Genomic DNA, 23689 nt, shown 5'->3' on the forward strand with positions numbered 1-23689 from the left:
CCCATTGACTTCGCTTGTCAGACGGTCACAAAAGGGACATGACCCCATATGACCCCACAGCAAAGGTCATAAGTATGAACCAGTTGCCAAGCATCTGAATTTACATCAGGTGATCATGGGGATGCCACAATGGTCATATGTGTGAAAAATGTCCATGTCACTTTTTTTCAGTGCTGTTGTAACTTTGAATAATCACTAAATGAAAGATTGTAAGTCAAGGACTCCCTGTATGTTTCTTTGATGTAAAATTGCCAATAAGAGTAAGTCAAGGAGAAAAATGGATAGTGTAAATGGCAAAAATGTTTAGTAACCAGTCTACAAAATGCTGGAAATGCAATCAGTCCCCAGGCACATACTGCCACATGTGGTGGACATGCAGCAAAGCAAGAAAATATTGGGAGAAATTACATAATTGGCCGGAAGATATTACTAAACAAAATATAGATTTGAAGCTGGAATTATATCTGTGGGGACTAATACCAGAGGGCTACGATAAAGGGACCACATATTTAGTCTTACATATACTGACAGCAGCAAGGATTATATTTGCCAACTACTGGAAAAATGAAAACACTCGGCCGGACAAGGAAGCAATTCAGAAAATTTTAGAATGTGCTGAAATGGATAGGTTAACTTTTAAAATTAGGGATAAAGAAGACTCAGAATATTACCCAATATGGTAGAGTTTTTATGAGTGGCTAGAGACAATGGATAGGAATTAGAGGAAAAAAGACGATGAATTAAAATAGAGATGGTTTTCAACTATAAGCATGATCATCTATGGTTCCTATTTATGACCGTTGCTGTGTCCCAAGGTGATGGGGAGGTCACCTTTTGTGATCTTCCCACAATAGCAATTGCACTTGTACTTATATGCCGCTTCATACTGCCTTTACAGCCCTCTCTAGGTAGTTTGCAGAGTCAGCCTATTGCCCCCCCCAAAAAAACTCTGGGCCCTGATTTTACTGACCTCAGAAGGATGGAAGGCTGAGTCAGCATTGAGCCGGTGGGACTTGAACTGCCGAACTGCTGGCAATCAGCAGTCAGCAGAAATAGCTACACTCTAACCACTGTGCCACCACAGCTCTTGCAAAGTCGATCGGGAAGAAGCCAGATTATTAGCAAAAAACGGTATATCCACTTATCGACTGCAGTGATTCCTGTTAGGAATATAATCTATCGGTTGGGTTGGCAATATATAAATCATGTAACAATGTTGTACCTGTTTCTTTAAATCATACTGTAAAATGTGATTGGTTGCTGTTTTCCTCAATCGGCCATAAGAGGGAGCCAGAATGACTGTTAGCTCTCTGTTTGTTAGATGCTGGGCTGATCTGATCTGAGGGTTTTGGAAGCTGGCTGTTAGAAAATGCCGTGAGCTACTGTAAGTTTTGCAACTGCTAGCAAACTTTGAGTACTGACCTGATTATATGATTATGGACTATGTTATTTGAATTATCCCTTAACTGAAAGACATTGATGACTGACTGTCTTATCCATGTATGACTTGGACTGTTTGATGGACTCTGATACCTCTGTTTCCACGAAAGTAAAAGCCTATTTAAACTGCAGTGTCTCTGTATGATGGTTTGTGTGTTCTCCAACACAACTCTCATAACGCTTCTATGAACGTACTTGCTCTCCCAACGGGGAGTTCACCTAACAATTCCCTTAACAACAGTGGCAAGAAAAGTCGTTAAAAGGGGACAAAACTCACCTAACAAATGTCTCAACAACCCAACAGACATTTTGAGCCCAGTTGTGGTCAAACGCTAAAGGCACACTCCAGTCAAAGGTCTCCCTGTGACCTGGTTACCCAGCAGACAACAGCTTTGCTTTTGGTGTCATGCTTCAGCCAACTTCAGCCAGTTTGAGGTTCTACGTCTTCTCCAAACGAGCTTTAAGCCCCCGATTGCTGCTGCTGCTGCTGCTGCTGCCCCAAAGGAATGTCAACCAGCAAGGCAATGCACTAGGAAGATGAGCTCAGAGCTGACTGATGCTTACCTTTGGTTTTAAAAGCAAAGTTACAGTACTTGCAAACATAGGGCCTGGCGTCTGTGTGCGTGCGAATGTGTTTCTTCAGCATGCTGGGTTTCTTGCAGCGAATTCCACACTCCTCACATACATACTTCCCTCGTCCACGGCCTCGCACATACACATACTCTTCGTTTGATTTGTACCTATGAGCAACAGGGTGTCATGGTAACAGAAGTAAAAGATGCCCACCTTAACATAGCCAGTCTCCTTGAAAAGAAAATGTATACATATAAGCATAGAACCAACACACAATCCCATTGCATTATTATTCATGGCTGCAGGTTAAAAGGGCACTGAAGGAGCATCGGAGGACCATGGGTGCACGGGCCGAGTCCTCCAGAACCCGGAGAGGTAGGTATTTCATTTAGAACCACAGCACTTCTACATCCTTTAATGGAGAATATCAATCTTGGTGAACAGTTCCTTCCTTTTTCCAATTCAAGGAAGCAGATGTTAGGCAAGGAAGGCAGAAGGTCCCCACCCATCCCGTGCAGTTCATGTTTGGAAGATTACATGAGCACAAAGAGGACCGTGAGTAGTATCCTGACTCCTTAGAGGAACCTAATGGTTAAACACATTTCGTGAACAAGGGACTTCACTCTCCAGGCAGCTTACAGAGATGAGGGGTCCTTGGTGCTCTCTGAGCTTGCTTGTTTTCTTGCAGATGTTAGATGTTTCGTTACCCAAACTAGGTGACCTCATCACCACTAGCTCTGATGATGTTACCTAGTTTGGGTAATGAAATGTCTGAAAGAAAACAAGCAAGCTCAGAGAGCACCAAGTGTTAGGAATATAATTCTAACGGTTGGGTTGGCAATATATAAACCATATAACAATGCTATACCTGTTTCTTTAAACCATACTGTAAAATGTGATTGGTTGCTGTTTTCCCCATTGGCAATAAGAGGGAGCCAGAATGACTGTTAGCTCTCTCTTTGTTAGATGCTGGGCTGATCTGATCTGAGTGTTTTGGAAGCTGGCTGTTAGAAAGTGCCGTGAGCTATTGTACGTTTTACAACTGCTAGCAAATCTTGAGTACTGAACTGATTACATGATACTGGACTATGTATTTGGATTATCCCTTAACTGAAAGACGTTGATGACTGACTGTCTTATCCGTGTATGACTTGGACGGTTTGATGGACTCTGATACCTCTATTTCCACAAAAATAAAAGCCTATTTAAACTGCAGTGTCTCTGTATGCTGGTTTGTGTGTCCTCCAAAATAACCCTCACAACGCTTCTCTGAACGTACTCGCTCTCCTAACGGGGAGCTTACCTAACACCAAAGACCGCCTCATGTCAACCCTGAGCTACAAATATTCCCCTTTAGTATGCAGAGAGTATCACACAAGGAAAGTATTTCCATGCCCATCATTCTACATTCATATCTTTAGCCTTGTTTTATTAACAAGCACCTTCTTCCCAAACAAACAAACAAACAAACAAAGCCCTGAAATTTCTAATCATCTTCAGCCATGTGTCTTATTAATGCCTTTTACTGAAATCTAAACTTTACAGAAAAAGTTTGGGAACTGAAATCTGTGGCCAGAAATTCATGTGGAACATGTCAGGGAAAGATACCCCCACTTTTAAAGCACTGTTAGCTTTTGGCTTAGCCTAGTAACAGGAGCTTCCTTTTCTCACTATAGCAGGGGTCGGCAACCCGTGGCTCTGGAGCCGCATGTGGCTCTTTCATCCCTCTGCTGTGGCTCCCTGTCGCCGGTCGGCTCCACAATTGATATAGCTTTCGGTTAAGACAGGTAGAGGAAAAAGGACACCGCACTAGGAGGAGACTCTATGGTAGGGGAACCGGACTTCCGGTCAGCTCCAGAATTGAATTGGGGGGCTTCCAGTTAGGACCTTTGTGGCTCTTTGAGTGTTTAAGGTTGCCGACCCCTGCACTAGCGTAACAAACAATTCATCATTCATGTAGTTGGAAAGAAAAAAAACCTGTGGTGATATTCATAATTTGCATCTATTATTGGGGGAGGGGAGCAGACAAGCAATTGGTTCCTCTTGTTTTTCCTACATTCAAAGCATAGAAATATGTCTCTCCACCTAAGAGACATTCAGATGGCCAATGTATGTTATTTGGAGGGAAGAGAAGGGGATTGTCTTGAATTTGCAAGGAATGTAGCTTGGGAATCTAGATCTAAAACATTAAAAGGGAACCCCCCACCCATCAAAAAATAACTTGGAAAGGATCTAAAAGAGGAAAGCGAGAAAGCTGAACTGAACCTGAACAATTCTATTGGCTAGTAACATCAAGCATACTCTACAAAAAAGAAAGTTAAGAGAAATGTCAGTTTTCATTTAATTGTAGTTCATTTACAACAAAGATATTAAATGAGCAGGCACTGCAGAGGATACATCAATAAGGTGGGAAAACTAACACATTTCAAGGAAGTTCAAGAAATGATGTGCCTAAATACAGAACATCTAACTAAATAATTCATTGAACAAGAACCTTGGCACAATAGACTAGTTGATAATCCGCCGTTGCCCGGGTACTTTTTAATCTTAATCTAAAATTAGACCGGGAAAGTCCTGATTTCAGCGTCAATGAAATTAGTTCCAAATGTTTTCCCTCTGACCCCAGGCACGTCAAGAAAAGTGATACCACCTTAATTTCTAATGCTGGATTTTCCCCCCACTTGCATTTTTACATGCTTTCAAACTGCTGGGTTGGCAGAAGCTGGGACAAGTAACGAGATCTCACTCCATTACACGGTACTAGGGATTCGAACCGCCGAACTGCTGACTTTTCCGATTGACAAGCTCAGTGTCTTAGCCACTGAGCCACTGGGTCCCTCACAGAAAGCCATAGAGCAAGCAAATACTGCACAAATGAAATTGGTCATTTTGGCAAAGCAAAGGTTTTGCTTTTTTCTAATTATCTTCTAAGTTTCTTCTCCTTCCATCTTTTTTTTCTTTACATCATTTTACTGCTTTCCATTTTTTTTCTTCTTCTTCTGTACATAGTTTGAATAATTTAGACTTACAAGAAACTGTATAATTCTGGAGCCCACTGGAAATCTGGTTCCTCCACCATAGAGTCTCCTCCTAGCACAGCGTACTTTTTCCTCTGCCAACCAGAAGTCCAGTTCCCCCACCATAGAGTCTCCTCCTAGTACGGCGTCCTTTTTCCTCTGCCAACCAGAAGTCCAGTTCCCCCACCATAGAGTCTCCTCCTAGCACGATGTCCTTTTTCCTTTTACTGACCGGCAACAGGGAGCCACAGCAGAGGATTGAAAGAGCCACATGTGGCTCCAGAGCCGCACGTTGCCAACCCCTGTACTAGTTCAAAAAAAAAAGGGAAGAAAGGAAATGGACTGCTGGGCTAAATCTGATGAAAAAGGCATGCTACTCTTTTCTGTCAGGTTCAGGTTAAAAATAAAAAAATAAAAGTCGCAATAGCCACAATATTGATAATAGTGACTGATAGAGTGGATTCCTGCAAAGAAACTCACTCATTCAAGCCACAGGCCTGAGAAAGGAGGCTTATGAATATTGTACTTTGCTTTCCCTTATTTAAAACAAAATGGGCCTATAGAAACCCCCAAACCCAACTTTTCACCTGGTTTTCCTTAGATCCAGCCATGCTCAAGCTATCGTTCTCCAAGGCAATTCCAAAGAAGTCATAAACATGAAGACTGGGAAGCCTAGGGTCAGGGAATTTTGCCAAACTGTCTGTTCCCAGATGCTGCATTACACCCACATGCAAGATTGGAGCCACAAACAGCTGGGAAACTTGACAAAACAGGAAAGGAATCCCTTGCAGACCTTAAATACACACCAAAAAGAGAGGGTTGCTGAATTGAGCATTGAGAAAGGAATGATTCCCAAGTTAGTTATGGGGGTTGGGAGTGGGTGGGGGAGAGAATGACATCTTTGGGGGGTCTGGCCAGCTCTCTATCCAAATCTTATTGGGGCTATGAAATTGTCTTTTGGAAGTTTGCCTACTGAGTGATGGAAAACGGAAGCCAAGAGCAAAACGATGAAAAGAAATGATTTCTCGTAAAGAAGCAAAAGATTTCAAAGAATTTGGCCCAAGAGAACTTGCCTGTTGGAGATATATCTCCTCCTCCATCTTCATCATCCTCATCTCCTCCTTCTACATCATCTCCTCCTCCTCCATCTTCATCATCCTCATTATCATAATCTCCTCCGTCTTCATCATCCTCATCATCGTCCTCTCCTCTCCATCCTCATCATCCCCCCTCCTCCATCTTCATCATCCTCATTATCCTCATCTCCTCCTCCACCATCATCATAATCATCATCTCCTCCTCTTCCATCTTCATCATCCTCATCTCCTCCTTCTACATCATCTCCTCCTCCTCCATCTTCATCATCCTCATTATCATCATCTCCTCCGTCTTCATCATCCTCATCATCGTCCTCTCCTCTCCATCCTCATCATCCCCCCTCCTCCATCTTCATCATCCTCATTATCCTCATCTCCTCCTCCATCATCATCATAATCATTATCTCCTCCTCTTCCATCTTCATCTCCTCCTCCTCCATCTTCATCATCCTCATTATCATCATCTCCCCTGTCTTCGTCATCCTCATCATCTCCTCCTCCACCCTCCTCCTCCATCATCATAATCATCATCTCCTCTCCTCCTCCTCCAAAACTGGCATAAAAGCGTTCCTTGTCCCAATGTGATATATTCACAACAATCTTGCAAAATAGATTAGGTCAAAAATGCAAAGATGTCCTGCTTATGGCATTTCATGGATCGAGTGATAACCTCTGATTTGCCCAGAGCTTTCTGAATAGGTCAATGAAGGTTCTCAGTCATGCAGGTAGAGTTGTCTGAAGACCAAGTCATGGTAACTGGACTTATTTTCTTCTCTGGCAACATAGTACTGCCAACTAGGGCATATAAAACCTTTGCCAGACCAATCCTCGAATACAGCTCATCTGCCTGGAGTCCACACTGTATATCAGACATTAATACAATTGAGAGAGTCCAGAGATATTTCACGAGAAGAGTCCTCCACTCCTCTGCTCACAATAGAATACCTTATGCCGCCAGGCTTGAAATTTTGAGCTTGAACAACCTAGAACTACACCACCTGCAATCTGACCTATGCATAGCACACAAAATTGTCTGCTACAACATCCTACCTGTCAACGACTTCTTCAGCTTCAACCTCAATAATACATTGGCAAACAATAGATATAAACTCAAGGTAAACTGCTCCAAACTTGATTGCAGAAAATATGACTTCAGCAACAGAGTGGTCAATGGCTGGAATGCACTACCTGACTGTTGTTACATCCTCTCTAACCTCCCACAGTTTCAACCTTAAACTGTCTACCGTGGACTTCACCCCATTCCTAAGAGGTCCGTAAAGGGGGTGTGCATAAGCGCACCAGCGTGCCTACCGTCCCTGTCCTACTGTCCCCATTAATTTGTACTCATTTCCTGTGTTTGTGTCCATGTTCATACTTATACCTGCTATCTTGTACATGTTTGACAAACCAACTAACTAAATAAAAGAAAGCAATCCAAGGTGAGTATGGTAGTAAAATAGAAAGCCAGGTTGTTTCCAGAATCTCAGAGAAAAATGCATAATAGACAAAAGTCTCTTATACAAAACCATGTATTGGTACAAAGGATTGCTACTCTTCTCCCAAATCTTTTTCTTTTTTACATCCTATAATGCAGTGGTTCCCAAACTTGGCAACTTTAAGACTTGTGGACTTCAACTCCCAGAATTCTCCAGCCAGCAGAGCTCTGCTGGCTGGAGAATTCTGGGAGTTGAAGTCCACAAGTCTTAAAGTTGCCAAGTTTGGGAACCACTGCTATAATGAAAAGCTGTTGTCAGAAGGGATTTGCTTTGACAGAACCATCTGCATTTTAGGCAGAAACCATGCAAATGAAGCTCTCGATTGCACTCCAGATTTATATTCCGGATGTGACCTTTTGTGTTAACTGTTTTTCAGCAGCTCCGATGACCCAGGCGCAAAGAAGCGGGGTTACACAGAGTTGACTAGTTGCATAATGCTAACATTTTTGATCTGGCAGAGATAGACAAGTAGCTGTCACCCACGAGAACAGGAATGCTTGGGAATTAGCGGATATTTTACCATTGTTGCTAAGACACAAGATGTTACATAACATCACCCAGAACAAAACAAAAAAAAAGGCAAACTCCAGCAGTTGCTACATCTCTCTTCTTCCCACTTCTACCACGGAGAGAACTTTCGAGTATTTTGCATCAAGTAACAAAAGCGAGTGGCTCAGAAACGCATTTCTGAGCATTTCCAAAGAACAAACTGCTTCTCAACTCAACAACATTAGAAGCCACACTCAACCAGGGCATAGCAATAGCAATAACACTTGAGACTTACCGTATACACCACTTCACAGTTCTTTACAATCCTCTCTAAGTGGTTTACAGAGTCAACATATTGCACCCCCCACCCCCCAACAATCTGGGTCCTCATTTTACTGACCTGAGAAAGATGGAACGCTGATGAGGATGGAACACCTGGCAGTGGGCAAAATTACCCTGCGGTATTGCAGTCTAACCACTGCGCCACTGTGGCTTACTGCTTGCACCCACCTGGACATTTTAAAGGCAATGGGCCCTGTATGGCCCTTCGTCTGTCCCTCTCTGGCCCATGGGGTCAGCAGCAGAGGACAGAGGGCAGGGAGTTGACAGGGCCATCGGGACAGCAGCAGGGGACAGCATCAGCCCTGCAAAACGATCTCAGTTTTTCATGTGGCCCCTTGGGAAAATGAACTGCCCACTCCTGTGCTTTCAGAGTAGCACGAGGTTGCCATGAAGCAGCCCCTGTCTGCCAGTAGTATCTGCTGCCTGGCTTTAAGTTCCCTTGGGTGGCTGGGTGGGAAGCGGGCTGAGGCCTGCGGGGACCCCAAAGAGTAGGAACATGGGGTGCCTCAGGGGCAGGGGAAGCCCTGGGAGTGCCGGGGCAGGTGGCCCTGGTCCTGCACTAGCATCCTAGGGCCTCCTCAATCCCTGAGGCACCCTGTGCTTCACGTAAGAACCTGCCCATTGGTTTAACAGCCACATCAGGGAGAGCAGGGAGTGGACGTTGTTAAGCGAGGCTATCTGACAATCGCTGTCAGTACTTGCGACTGTAATGAGCAGGCTACATTATAGTCATAAGCCAAGGACTACCTGTAAAGGTAGAAGTTCTTCTCGCACATATGTACTAGTCCTTCGTGACTCTAGGGGGCGGTGCTCATCTCTGTTTCAAAGCCAAAGAGCCAGTGCTATCTGATCTCCGTGGTCATGTGGCTGGCATGGCTAAATGCTGAAGGCGCAGGGAATGCTGTTACTTTCCCATCAAAGGTGGTCCCTATTTTTCTACTTGTATTTTTTACGTGCTTTCAAACTGCTAGGTTGGCAGAAGCTGGGACAAGTAACGGGAGCTCACTCCGTTATGCAGCGCTAGGGATTCAAGCTGTTGAGCTGCCGACCTTTCTGATCAGCGTCTTGGCCACTGAGCCACCGCGTCCTTTAAAGGGACTAAATATATACTAAAAACATATATTGAGAACAATCCCTTACGTTGGTTCCACATAAATATTTTAAATATATTGATAAATTAATGGCCAGATTTTTAGGCAGGAGTCTAGGATTTCCTTTTCAAGTTTCTCTTACAACTATGGTGGTTTAAATTTTTTTTTAACAGTATCAGGTTTGTTTGTTAACCTTGATCATGTACTAGGGCTGAAACAGTACTGAGTATTTGCCACTGTGGGCTCAGTTTGAGAATTACCATTTAGTACCTTTGCATCTTCTTGGTTTTTAATTACAGCAAAAATCTGGTTAATTCATAATTATTACCAGTTAAATGTTGTTGCTATGTAAGCCAGGTGTGTGAAAAGCAATTAAGGGTTAACAACGTTAATGTTTTGTTAAACTATATCACCCAAATTTGAAACATTTTAGTCTTAAGAAGAACCAGATTCATCAAGAATGGACAGCTGCAAAAAAAAAAATGGTGATTATGTATTCATGGAAAAATGTTGGTCTCCCAGACACTAAAAATTCATTTAACATCTGTCAACTCTCGGCCGTAGAATTAGCTTTGCACCAAAGGAAAGACTAGGCTAGACAACACAATTCCATGCGGTTTAGGTTGGGTTCATTTTTTAAAATGGAATCATAATGATGAAATATAAGAAAATTGTATTATTTTAATAAGCCTGAGAAGGAATAGATGGATGATTGGATAGGTGGAATATGTATTCAGTCTTCGTGGCCTTTTAAATACTTAGGATTAGAAATAAAGTAGTTTTATGGGTTTTTCTGTTTGTGAGTGTTTAAGTTTAGTTCAGGTTTTTAAAGATTTTCTTTTTGTTGTGGGGTTTTTAAACAGTTGTTTCCTGTCCCTCACACACAAACCCTTGTGTATTTCAGATAGGATTTTTTTTTACTTTGTGTTTTTTAATATAATAGATTCATTTTTTTAAGTGTATCATCTTTCAAAATATTTTAAATGGGACAGAGGCATATCCTCAGTAATTCAAATTTCCATTTAGAATAGAATAGAATAACAGAGTTGGAAAGGACCTTGGAGGTCTTCTAGTCCAACTCCCTGCTTAGGCAGGAAACCCTACACCACATCAGACAAGTGGTTGTGTAGTCTCTTCTTAAAAACTTCCAGTGTTGGAGAATTCACAACTTCTGGAGGCAAGTTGTTCCACTGATTAATTGTTCTCACTGTCAGGAAATATCTCCTTAGTAAGCCACCTTGAGTTGCCACGTATGAATGACAATATAAATTTTCTAAAAGTATTAACTTCTAAATTTTCTAAATGAATAAATAAATAAAATAAATTTCCTCATATCCTTATTTTTCACTATTTAGTACAGAAAACTGAACAGCCTTTCTCATGCCCTTTCCCCAAAAGGTAAAATACATACAAGAAGCCAATTACAAGCTGATAACGTTTTAACAGAATAACAAAGTTGGAAGGGACCTTGGAGGTCTTCTGGTGCAGGGGTCTGCAACATTAAACACCCAAAGGGCCATTTGGAGCTGTTTCCCACAGAAAAGAAAACACCAAGAGCCACAAAACCTGGGTGGGTGTGGCCAACTCACATCACTCACTCCCACCCAATCACATGACCATCCTCAGCCATGCCTACCCAGGTTTTGTAGCTCCCTGTGTTTTCTGTGGGAAACGGGCATTTGTGTGTGTCTCTCTGTTTCTCTTTCTCTTACACAAACTCTCTCTCTCATCTCAGACCAGGCAAGAAGTGACTGGAAGGGGAGGGTGAAGGGCGGGGCCAGCCAGTGGTGGGTTCAGCTGACAGGGAGCCACAGCAGGGGTATGAAAGAGCTGCATGCGGCTCCTGAGCTGTGGGTTGCCAACACCTGTTCTAGTCCAACCCTCTGTTTAAGCAGGAAACCCAATACCATTTCCCTAACCCTAATCCTTCCCCCAAAAGGTAAAATGTATTCTCTGCCAAGGAAGGAAACAACACCAGTTCCCGTTTAACAATTCTTCCCTCCTTGTCCCATACAGGGGGAGATATGTGTGGAATTGCACATCTTACTAAGTCTTGCTTGTTTGTTAGATAAGCCACAATAAGCAGGTCCATACACCTGCGGAGCGATAAATCGTGATTTTCAAAGATTGGTCCAAAAGAAATCTAACAAGCCCCATTACTGCCTATGGTGGAGAAGTTAACCCAGCAGTCATGATTTTGCACTAGCTGTGAAAGGAGCAGTGGGAAGTCAAAAGAAGCCGAATAATTAGAGCAGTGCTTCCTGACTTCAATAAACTGCAGATGTGTGGACTTCCAACTCCTAAGTGTTTCCAACCTGCATGTCCATTGTTGAGCTTCCTGGAGTTGGATTTTATTTCTTTGGAACTACCAAGGCTAGGCAGCACTGACCTTCTTCTTATTTGCTAAGACCTGGTTCTTCTTCAAGGTTTTTTTTTTAAGCCTCTACTCCCAAACTTCTGAGATTCAAGCAGACTGTGGGTTCAGAGCAGGGTAGGTTTCTCCCAGCATTACTACCGGTTCGGGGAGGATGCCCAGAAGGCAGAGGAGAGCAGTGGAAATCCATGGGCCGACCCTTGGGAAGGAAGAGCCACCTCTGCTAGCGAAGCCCCGCCCTAGTTCTGGGGATAAAAGGCAGGGAGCAGAGATGAATAGATTGACAGACAACTATTCATCTCCCGGCTGGACACACTTGTTAGCCTGCGGTGAGAGAGAAACTTTTTGCTGGCGCTCCTAATAAAGGAATCTTTGAGTTCACTTCAGATGGTTTTTTGTATTTGGGGAGCTGGGTCAGAACAGGAATGGCTCAGTGATGTCATCATAGGAGAGGCTGATGTTCATATTGTTGGAAGAAATGTCCATCTGGGTTCAGTTCCAAATGGGGAAAAAGACACTGGAAACATGGAGGCTTCTTGGAAAGATAGTTTAATGGTGGACAGGATCACATAGCCTGAGCTCCTGAACAAAAAAGGGGGATCACATGCTTCAAGATGTTGGGTGAAGATGAAAAAAACCCGAGATGCTGAAAGTCCCTGGTTTTATGCCCTCTCTGGCCTTTGATCTTGAGCTTATATTCTGATTGGTTGTCAGACTCCCAGGGGACAATGTAGGGGCAACTCTTTAAGCTGTGTTTTGAGTCCAAGTTTGGTTGAGCATTGCTTCTTCCCAGGTGCCCTGTGGTGAGATGGGTAAAGGGCTAATGTAGAGCCGAGGTGGCGCAGTGTTTAGGGTGCAGTACTGCAGGCCACTTCAGCTGACTGTTATCTGCAGTTCAGCGGTTCTAATCTCACCGGCTCAATGGTTGACTCAGCCTTCCATCCTTCCGAGGTGGGTGAAATGAGGACCCAGACTGTGGGGGCGATATGCTGACTCTGTAAACCGATTAGAGAGGGCTGAAAGCCCTATGAAGCAGTATATAAATCTAACTGCTATTGCTATTGCTAATACTATCATGCCTTAATCCCATCACCCTGGAGCTGAAAGGGGGAGATTCTTATTATGTAGAAGAGACTGGCCTAGGCCTTTTAATGGCCCATTGACAAAGGAGGGGGCTATTAAGAGTGAGTCTGTTTCCTACTTAAAAACATGTTTCTCCATTTCTGAGTCACGGAAACATAATATTCTGCCTTTTCAATATTTCCTGGGAGATTTCATTTTTCTAGGAGGGGGGTGGGTTTTAACTTCCTACAATATATTATGAAATAGTACATGCTCAGATGGTTTGTAAAGAGGAAGTAGGAAATACATGGAATCCACAGATGAACGTTACCCCTCACTTTCATCACTAAAATCATTCTTCTTCTAATACTATTTAGGTCTGTGAGATTACTGAGATCCAGTATTCGTCACTACAGTTAAAGAATAGGCATATTCTTCTCATTACTAAGAATCTTGGCTCAATTTGATCAAAGAAGAATGATGCAATAAGCTGCCTGATTGCTTCCATTTAACTCTTCTGCCAGAGTTGGTTTAAGAAAAATATTCCCTCTATGCTCCGTTTGCCATAACAAGCCAGGATCGCTCCTTTATCTCTCAAACAAATACAAAATGGGACAAAAATATCATTCTCAACTAGTCTTTGTAGCAGAACAGGGGTGGGTTTCAACCGGTTCGTGGCGGTCCCTGCAAACCAGTTGGTCGGCGAACCCGGAAGTAAGTAACTTCCGGGAACGGCGAAGGGCGCGCCCGCCCGCCTGCGGTCCTTACCCGGTTTTGACAAGTTCTGCGCTTCCACGCATGCACAGGACGCATACAGCGCCTGCGCGATCCTCCAGGAGCAGCTGGAGCGTCACGCAGATGCTGGTATGCATGCGTGCACCGCGCGCGTGCATGAGGACGCCGCCGGCCCCGTTCCAACTGAACTGGTTGGAACGGGGCGAGAAACCCACCCCTGTAGCAGAAGTTCTGAGTCTTAAAATCAGGATAAACTAAAGGAAATTCAACAGCTTGTTTAGATGTGAGAGTCCACAAGCGTGACTTTGGAATAAGGGAGCAACTGGAAGAATCCCCCATTTGCAGTAAGCTATAATTTTTGGATAGTCTGACTTATTATGACATACAAAGACAGGCCCTTTTCAATGTCATTTAAATGAGTGCCCTGAAAGAGCAAGAGAAGTTCTTCAAGCCGGTGACAAAAAATCCAGCCAAGGCTGACAAAGTCGGGGCGGCTCCAAAACGGAAGGATGCGGAAAGAGAAAGTGTTTCCAGCTGGTGAGGAATTTTTATTGTTTTAAAAAAGAGACTGCCTATAAAAACTCAATTTAAAACTTCAATTTAAATTGAAGAATAGAAGAATCAAGCGGCGGAATTAAATTTGGAATGGTTTTGGACAGTGGTTGTCTTACTTTTTAAATGTTATTTTCATGGATCGAATCTATGCAAACCTTTTGAAACAGATGGATTACGTTTTCTTCTTCTACCTTCTCTTTGTGACTCTCTATAATTTATAGACTAAAGTTTTCCTCTTTTATTGCTGTGGGTATTTTTCTAATTCATTTAAAGATTGGACCTCTTTTTCTAATTTGAAATACAAAAAAAGATACAAAATGAAACTCTTTAACAGTGTTTCCGCTCAGAGGCTGGGAGGTTTTGTTGATCAGAGCTTTGTGTATACAAAATAGAATGTTTCTTTTTCTTTCATGGATTGCTTTGACTTGGCACCACAAGGTTTTACTGTTTGGCTGCAGAGTGATAAGAACACACAGATGTCCCTTTGAAGTATATTTTCAACCAGAGAAGGTGAAAAGAACGTTCTTTGGGAATCTATGCTTTAATTTTATTAACCTTCCAAGCTAGAGCAGCTGTGTTTGTTAGAATTACACAACCTCAAGAGAAAATAGAGGTGAGGTCTTAACTTTGCAAAATATATTTTCAGAACTACAGAAATTATCAAATATAGTAGAGAAAAAACTGGAATACCTAGAGCACATAACAAGAAAAGATGATGAAAAAATTGAAAATGTTCATCAAATGCAAAACGGGGTGATTGAAACTCAAAAAACCGAAGTGGAAAATGAATATAAAGAGACTAAAGCTGCTGATATCTATGGCAATTGGTTTGTTCCTGAACATGGAAAGAATGGAATACAGAAAGAGGAATTAAACGGAGAGAAAATCTATTCGAAAGGTCAAGATATAGAAGAAGATGGACTAAGAAATTCTATTAACAAAAGCATTGATAACACTGCTGACAATCAAAGAAAAATTGAATAGGAAACAGAAAGATGGCATCAAAATTATATGAGAGATCTTATAAGTAAGGAGTTGCTAAGAGAAGTCCATACAAAGTTGATCAAGAAGATGATTAGAGGATTGGTACCACAAATGGCAGAAGATATGAGATTGTTTTGTTACTGGAAAGATACAGATTGATAGATAGAAGAATATAACTTAAAACTAGTTAAACTGAGTGAAATTTAGTGATAATAAATATAGTTAAATAAATAATTGATAATGATAATAATGTATACAATGTGTAGTGTTATGATAAGTAATAATTGGATATGAATAATGAATAGTACCCATGAAAGGAAAATTAGAAATCCTTTTGGATTAAATACAAAGGTTAATAAAAAAAGAACTAAGTTAGATACAGTTAAGTTTTGATAATTAGGAGGAAAATGTTATGATACAGGATATAATCAAATAAAGGAGGGATAATAATGACAGCCTTTATATATGTATGGGTACAACATAAGGAAACTGGATGAAAATTGCAAACAGTGATTTAGAAAGGAGCATTAGAAAAGATTGTTATTAAATATTATGGATGTTTAGCTAGAATAGGACATAAGGATTCAGTATTATTGAAGGATTTTAGAAATATTAAATGAAATGCCAGTATGTGGTTATGTATTAAATCTTGGTATATTTTATGATGAAGGACGTTTAAACAATTATAGTCAAATAAAAATGGAGGTATAAGGGTAACATGTATAAATATCTGAGTTAAAATACTTGAGTTAATATAAATTATGCTTGATGACTGTGGAAGAGATGCACGAAAGTCTTTTGTAACCAACTCATACTCTTTCTACAGTATGTAAAGAAGAAAGATTTTATGTGTTGTGTTTGTTTTGAAAATAAAAAAATAAAAAAAATAAAAATGAGTGAAGCAGTATCTTGCCCCATCTTATGCAGAAAATGCAACCTTAAAAACAAAACAATTGCACAGAATTTCTGTTTGAAACATCACATTTTTTAAAATGCCATCTACAGGATCAATTTGGGTAAAAGCTCATAAATTCTGCTCATTTCTGTGCCCTACAGAATTGTATTGTCTGCTTATTTATGCCAAGGGCAACCGGCTCACTTCACCAATAGCAATGAAAAAGAAGGTAATAAAGCCATAAACTGAGCTTCTAATTTTATGTCTATAGTTTCACATTTGGCTATTTTTATTAGGAACAGAAAGTTCTACCTAATCATGTTAAAAAAAAGAGAAGAGTGTTTAATTATACATACCAATCTATTGCTTTCTTAGCTGAGACTATATTTACGTTTTTTTTTTTTAAAAGCCCATCATATCAATGTGTCCTTCTTGATAAAGCAACAGAAATAAACCTTGGAAACATACAGATAGCACATTTTATATTTGTTCTTAAATGACCACAAGACTCCATCCACTGGCAATATTAAACCTTAACTCTACAGTTTAAACTATACATTCATGGACAAAGGTGAACTCTTTTAAAAACTGCATAAGCAGATGCAAAAAAAGGTCAAAACTTGCTAGTGAATAATATAAAGTAGAATAACACATTGAGCTTCAATAGTATTTGTGTTAACCCCCATTGTTAGATCAGCTTCAATAGCTGCTGAAGCCATCATCTTGACTACAAACACAATAACTAGGATCTACATTGTCATCGTAAACCGACAGCGTACCACTGGTTTAGCAAGATATGGGAATCCAGCCACCGACAGGGAATGGTTTTCTATAAAGAAGAGCAGAAGATGTAAAACAGTATCACTGAATATTAACTCAAAAGTGAGGAAACTGTGTCTCTCTAATCAATATTTCCCAGCCTTGGGAACCTTAAGACAGGGGTGTCCAAACTTGGGAACTTTAAGACTTGTGGACTTTAACTCTCAGAATTCCCTAGCCAGCAAAACTTTAAGACTCGTGGACTTCAACTTTAAGACTTGTGGAATTCTGGAAGTTGAAGTTCACAAGTCTTAAAGTTCTCAAATTTGGACACCTCTGCCTTAAGATGTGCAGACATCAACTCTCAGAATTCTGGCTGAGTGGAGAATAGCAATAGCAATAGCAGTTAGACTTATATACCGCTTCATAGGGCTTTCAGCCCTCTCTAAGCGGTTTACAGAGTCAGCATATTGCCCCCACAGTCTGGGTCCTCATTTCACCCACCTCAGAAGGATGGAAGGCTGAGTCAACCTTGAGCCGGTGAGATTTGAACCACCGAACTGCAGCTAGCAGTCAACTGAAGTGGCCTGCAGTACTACACTCTAACCACTGCGCCACCTCGGCTCAACTATTCTGGGAATTGAAGACTACAGAGCTTAAAGTTGTTGAGGTTGAGAAACACTACTCTAGACCAGCAGTCAGCAACTTTAAACACTCAAAGAGCCACAAAAGTCCTAATCTAGAAGCCCCCCGCTCACTTCTGGAGCCGACCGGAGGTCCAGTTCCCCCACCACAGAGTCTCCTCCTAGCGTTGTGTCCATTTTCTTCTGCCTGTCCTAACCAAAAGCCCTATCAATTGTGGAGCCAACCAGTGACAGGGAGCCACAGCAGAGGGATGAAAGAGTTGTGGGTTGCCATACCCTGCTCTAGACATTGTGGAACTCTCATTCCCATGATTCCTTACTATTGAGCAATCTTGCTGTGGCTGTTGGGAGTTGTAGTTTCAGTAAGATCCAGAAAGCCCCAGTTCTTTACCACTGGGAACACCTTGCCACTTTCATCCCTAAGTCAACCAAACTGGTTTTGCACTATTTTCTGAAGTTATTGTGGCTATTGCTAATTCAGTATCTGAGATCTGAATGTCAGCATCCACTAGGAGTTAAACTGGTTGGGGCTGTGATAAGAACCATCAAACAGTAGAGAATGAAAAGGAGAAAAATCCCTTCCATTTGATCTAATCTTTGACAAGGAACTAGAACTTCTCTCTTCCAAGAATCCCAAACTTCAAACCAATGTTTTCAGATTAAAAGATTTCAGATTAAAAATGCTTCACCTCCTCCCTCCCATCTCCCGCACTTTCTGACTGATCAGAAACCCAAAGTGGGAATAAGAGCAATTTGGGTGGAAAATTGCTACCGATACATTATGGCGTCATTATAGCTTGGTCTCATAATCATGCATTACTATCCGGAGCTTCTGCAGCTATATTAAAAAAAATTCCAAGAGCAGTCAGAGGTATCTTTTTGTATGCAAGTTAAACATCATGCAGCCACTGGGATAATCTTTTGTGAATGGTAAACTATCCACATCTGGGTAAGAAATCAGAAAATAAACCTTTCTGGATTTTATGGGAGAGGGCAAGATCAAACTGTTCAGGGGAAACAGGAAGTGCAAACATATATACACCCTCACTCATAGAGAGAGAAAAATTCGGAATTAAACAAAAATAAACCCAATCAATTTTTTTTAAAAAAAAAATCTTATGTGCCAATATATATTTTCCTTCCCTCCTCATCTGCTATCAACCTTGCAGCTACAATTAAAGGATAACCCCTTCTGGAAATCACAATCTCATGCAGGGCTGTATCCTAAACTACCCTGCAGAAAACTCTAATTTATTAGGCATGATTGGTGGTCAAAGGTTTACAATAAAAGAAGTATACCAATTTCCTCCTATGAGAGAAAGAGTAGGAAATACTTGTTATCAGTTGATATGAAGGGTCTATCCTTTTCAAAATGCTTAATTAGTGAAATCTTTAAAATCTAGGCAAACAGGTACGCACACATGTACACACAGACACACACAATATATATATATATATATATATGCACACACACAAACACAAAATACGTCTGCACGCAATGCCTATGGAGATTCTCAGTCATCCAGGTCATGGTGGTCCCAAAGGTGCTTTTTCAAAAGGCAACTGGACTTTCCTTGAAGATATTTCACTTCTCATCCAAGAAGCATCTTCAGTTCAGAACTAAAGAAGCTTCTTAGAATGAGAAGCAAAATGACTTCAAGGAAAGTCCAGTTGCCTTTTGTCTGCACTCAATTGGACCAAGTCACCTACCACAGTGCTAATTCCAGAACTTACACGGTTCTAGAATTCTACAGAGGGAACCATCACCCAGCTCATGCCTCTACAAAGCATTTTGGGGTAGTGGGGGTGTGGGGGGGGGAAGGTTCTTGGTTTGAAAAATAATAAGTTAGATCTTCAATTTAGCTGAACTGTCAAGAAGGTTTATAGACTTCCTTAAGGGCAACCTGTTATTTTCTTCCACCACCACCCCATCATTTGAGCACCAATAGGTGCTCTCTATAGTTCCAATTGTATAAAAGAAATAACATTAAAATTAAAGTAGGCTTCATTTCAACATTGAACACCCCAATCTAGAGCATTAGATCTAAGCACAGGGTGAAAAAAAAGTCTATATCTATGGAAAGAAGGCCACAGCTAGAAATTGGGACCACAGGTAGTCTTTGACTTACAGCATTTAGTGACCATTTAAAGCTTATAACGGCACTGGAAAAAAATGTGTCTTATGACCCTTTTTCACACTTAAAGAGCGTTGTGGCACCTTCATGGCTCTCAGAATCAACATTCAGATGTTTGGCAAGGGACTCGTGTTTATGACGGTGGCAGTGTCCTGGAGTCATGTGATTCCCCTTTTGCGATCTTCCGACCAGCAACGTCAATGGGGAAGCCAGATTCACTTAACAACGGTGTTACTGACGTAACAGCTGCAGTGATCAACTTAACAACCATGGCAAGAAAGGCAAAAAAAAATTGGGCAAAAACCCTCTTAACAAATGTCTCACTTAGCATAACATACATTTTGGTCTCCACTGTGGTTGTAAGTCAAGGACTATCTGTGTACTACATGGATTATATTACACACAAATAAGCAACGGACACATTTGCACAAGATTGTATGTACATCATTTTGGACAGTCAGCCATAGGTGAGCCCACGTGGTGTGTCTTTCTAGCATCAAACTCTTATCCAAACTATTGAGACGCTTGAAAGAACTCAACCCAACTCAAATCTTCTAGGGGGAAAAGTCAGGTAATCCATCTCCAGTCAAGACTTTTATTACTGTATGGGTAAAATTTCAGAAAAGGAGGAAACAGGTCTACTATCCAGCTCTCTTGAATCATGAAGCTACTCACCTGATTTACGAGTTGCTAGAGCCTAGGACCATGAGAGAAAGAGAGAGGAAAAAGTTAAAAAAAAAAAATCCTAAGCCTAACTGGAGCTAATAAGGGACACCATGGCATTTCCCCCCAAGAGTTGTTTTTGGAATCAAAGCTTCCCATCCATCGAACACAACGGGATATGAGAACAGCACAAATACTCACCCTCCTTCAAAGATCTTGATCCTGGTTGGTTCTCCTCGCTTGGTTACGGGAATGTCATCTTCGGTTTTGCCTCTTTTATCCCTTTCCTTCTTGGGTTGCATTGCATCTTTCTGGCCTTCGTTAGGAAGGAGTGAGGGCAGATGGACCTATCTCCCCAAAAAATCAAAGTAGTTTATTATTCTTTCTAAACAAAAAATAAAGAGGGGGAAGGGGGGGAGGAGGGATGGTTACTGATCACAAACACTTTTGCTTTGCAATCCCTTCCTGGGGAGTAAAGAGTCGGCAGCGATTGCTGGCATGGGCTGCACTGAAATCAAATTTGGTACCTTCTCTTTTTAAGGTGACTTTGAGCATCTTGATGTCTTTCAGTGAAACTAAAAGTACATTGAGTAGAGAATAGCTTGCGCCATAACTGCACTTTTGAGTTGTACTCGCAGGGTTCCAGCCATTGGTTACATGGTGGGCTTCTGTCAGTTGTGTTTCATCAATTTCTAAAGCAGGGGTGGGGAACCATGGTCCTGAGCTCAGGAATTCTGGGAACTGAAGTCCACAAGTCATAACAGGGCCATGGTTCCCCACTCCTGTTCTAAAGGGACACAGGGTGGCCATCTCTGCCAAAAGTTTTGGGTGATCCATCCTGGAGCATAGAAATACCAATCATAAAATAAAATAGATAATAAAAAGGAAAAGTCTAGTATTAACTAGATGAGGCAGGACAATTATCTATGTTCTGCCAAGAAGCAATGGGTGGAAATTAATCAAGGAGAGAAGCAACCTAGGAGAAATTCCCTAACAGAACAATTAACCAGTGAAATAATTTGCCTCCAGAAGTTGTAAATGCTCCAACACTGAAAGTTTTTAAGAAGATGTTGGATAACCACTTGTCTGAAATGGCATAGGGTTTCCTGCCTAAGCAGGGGATTGGACAAGAAGACCTCCAAGGTCCCTTCCAACTCTGTTATTCTGTTCTGTTCTATTTTTTCTATTCTATTCTATTCTATTCTATGAAAGCTCAACCACATAGAAAAGTAATTTGAAATCTCATGAACAACATTCCTGGAATTAATTAGCCCTCATCTGGGGACTAAATCCTCAGCAGCAACATATTCCAACTCTTAAGAATGGACAAAACCCAATTATATGGTGGTTTTTTTTAAAAAAATGGATATGATTTCTCTCTTAGAATAAAGGAACAAGCTTGTCTCTATTTTCAGAACTTCCTTCCATGGGCCCTTAAAATCTACTTCAGAGGATCCCTCAGTCGCCAGAATGGATTTTGGACTTCTGCTAGGAATGAGAAGTGGTTTGGGCGAGGAAGCCACATGGGAGCGCAAAGCCCCATTGTGCTACCAGAAAGTCTGGTGTGTGATGCTCCAGTCCATCCATTATCATATAACCAGCCAATGAGAAGGCAAAAAAAGAAAAAGAAAAAGAACACACACGCAACCCGTGCCAAGGAATCTCTGCAGTCAGTTTGGTAATTGTTTTAACAGGACGGAGGAGGAAAGAGGTTATGTGACTGGAACGACTTTTCCAAAACATGAATCTGGTTTTCATCTAATATTTTTTTTTTAAAGTCTGCTTTCAAGTTACGCAGTCTGACTTGACAATCACCCCAACATTATGCCAAAAGGCACCTTCCATGACCCTGCAGGTGTTTCTGAGTATGCAGCCTCCTTTTCATCTCAGGGATGACTGCTTCGTTGTTGTCTTCAGCCCAAAACTCTGAAGCTTTTCTCCAGGGTAAACATGAGATGCTATGATTTTCACGTACAACTCTGTCAGATGCTATGCTTGCTCCTCTGCTAAGCAGCATGCAGTCTGGGAGCCAGAATCCATCCTCATACCTCAAAGCCTTTTTTTAAGACCATAAAAAACCCACCCAGCTCCTGTGATGAGATGTGCAATGAAAATATTATAACTATAAAACGATCTGCTCTTTCCTAAGGATGACTAAGAGTTGCATACACAAAATAATGCAAAGCACCATACTTTTTTTTTAACTTCCACTTCTTTTGACAGAAACCACAGCAACAACAGTCATTTTAATTTAGCAGCCTTCCAAGGCTCATCACCAAAGATTGCCACGTTCCAGACAAATGTAGTGAATCCCTCCCCCGCCCCTGCCCAAGGAACAGAACTATAATAATTTCCACGCTTGATCAGGCATGGCTAATTTCAGGGCCAAACTCCCCCTATAACTGTGTTGTTGGGGGGTGTTTTTTGTTCATTGTTCTTTGCATGATTTCACTTTTCAGTGGAGCCCTCAACCACTTCAAGGTAGCTTCAATCAATGATCTGTCTGGCTTTGAATCGATTTAACTGCTAAAAGGTGTAATTGATTTTACATACTACACAAGAACAGTAAAGCTTTCTGAAAAGTGTCCATGCTCATTTTGTATAGGTTGCCATTGATTTACTTGGAGCACCAGTTTTAGGGAGTCTTCCATGACTTCTATCGCCAACTACTGTATCCGCAAGACCGTTGTGCCATAGCTTGCCTCCCAATAAAAGGAACAGGGCAACTCGCTGCGGCCAACTCACCATTGCCAACACACTGCGGGACAACTCGGCGCAGGACAATTGAACGATTCCATTTAATTATTTAAAGTAAATAAAAATTATTTTAATTTTTGTCGTTTGCAATTCATTTTGTGCCCCGCCCCTTGCACCCTTTAATGATTCCATGCCACCATTTCTATGATATTAGTGCAACTCTTGTGAGCTGTAGTGGCGCAGTGATTAGAGTGCAGTGCTCCAGGCTATTTCTGCTGACTGCAGTGGTGGGTTTCAAAAAAATTTTTAAACCTACTCTGTGGGTGTGGCCTCCTTTGTGGGAGTGGCTTGCCGGCCATGTGACCTGGTGGGAGTGGCTTGCCGGCGATGTGTTTTCTTTCTTTCTCTCTCTTTCTCTCTTTCTCTTTCCTTCCTTTTGTCTCTCTGTCCCTTTTTCCTTTTTTTCTTTCATCTCTCTCTCTCACTTTTTCTTTCTTTTTTCTTTTTTATTTATTTATTTATTCCTTTCTTTTTCTTTCCCTCTCTGTGTCTGTCTGTCTGTCTGTCTGTCTGTCTGTGTGTGTGTGTGTGTGTGTGTGTGAGTGGTGGGTTTCAAAAAATTTTGGAACATCTTCTGTAGG

The 23689-nt window shown here is 41.4% G+C and overlaps 1 protein-coding gene across 2 annotated transcripts in view; it reads right to left on the minus strand.

The window, feature by feature from the left end:
- The window catches only part of HIVEP3 (HIVEP zinc finger 3), a 49108-nt gene that overhangs the window by 19224 nt on the left and 6195 nt on the right, over nt 1-23689 (minus strand). For both annotated transcript variants that reach the window (XM_032228497.1, XM_032228496.1), the window contains exons 2-3: nt 20553-20698; nt 2005-2180 (exon numbers count right to left, since the gene is read on the minus strand). In XM_032228497.1, the coding sequence (XP_032084388.1) occupies nt 2005-2180; nt 20553-20698 (322 nt within the window). The remainder of the gene's footprint in view (nt 1-2004; nt 2181-20552; nt 20699-23689) is intronic.

The sequence above is a fragment of the Thamnophis elegans genome, chromosome 12 (assembly GCF_009769535.1).
Source record: "Thamnophis elegans isolate rThaEle1 chromosome 12, rThaEle1.pri, whole genome shotgun sequence".
NCBI classification, from domain to species: domain Eukaryota; kingdom Metazoa; phylum Chordata; class Lepidosauria; order Squamata; family Colubridae; genus Thamnophis; species Thamnophis elegans.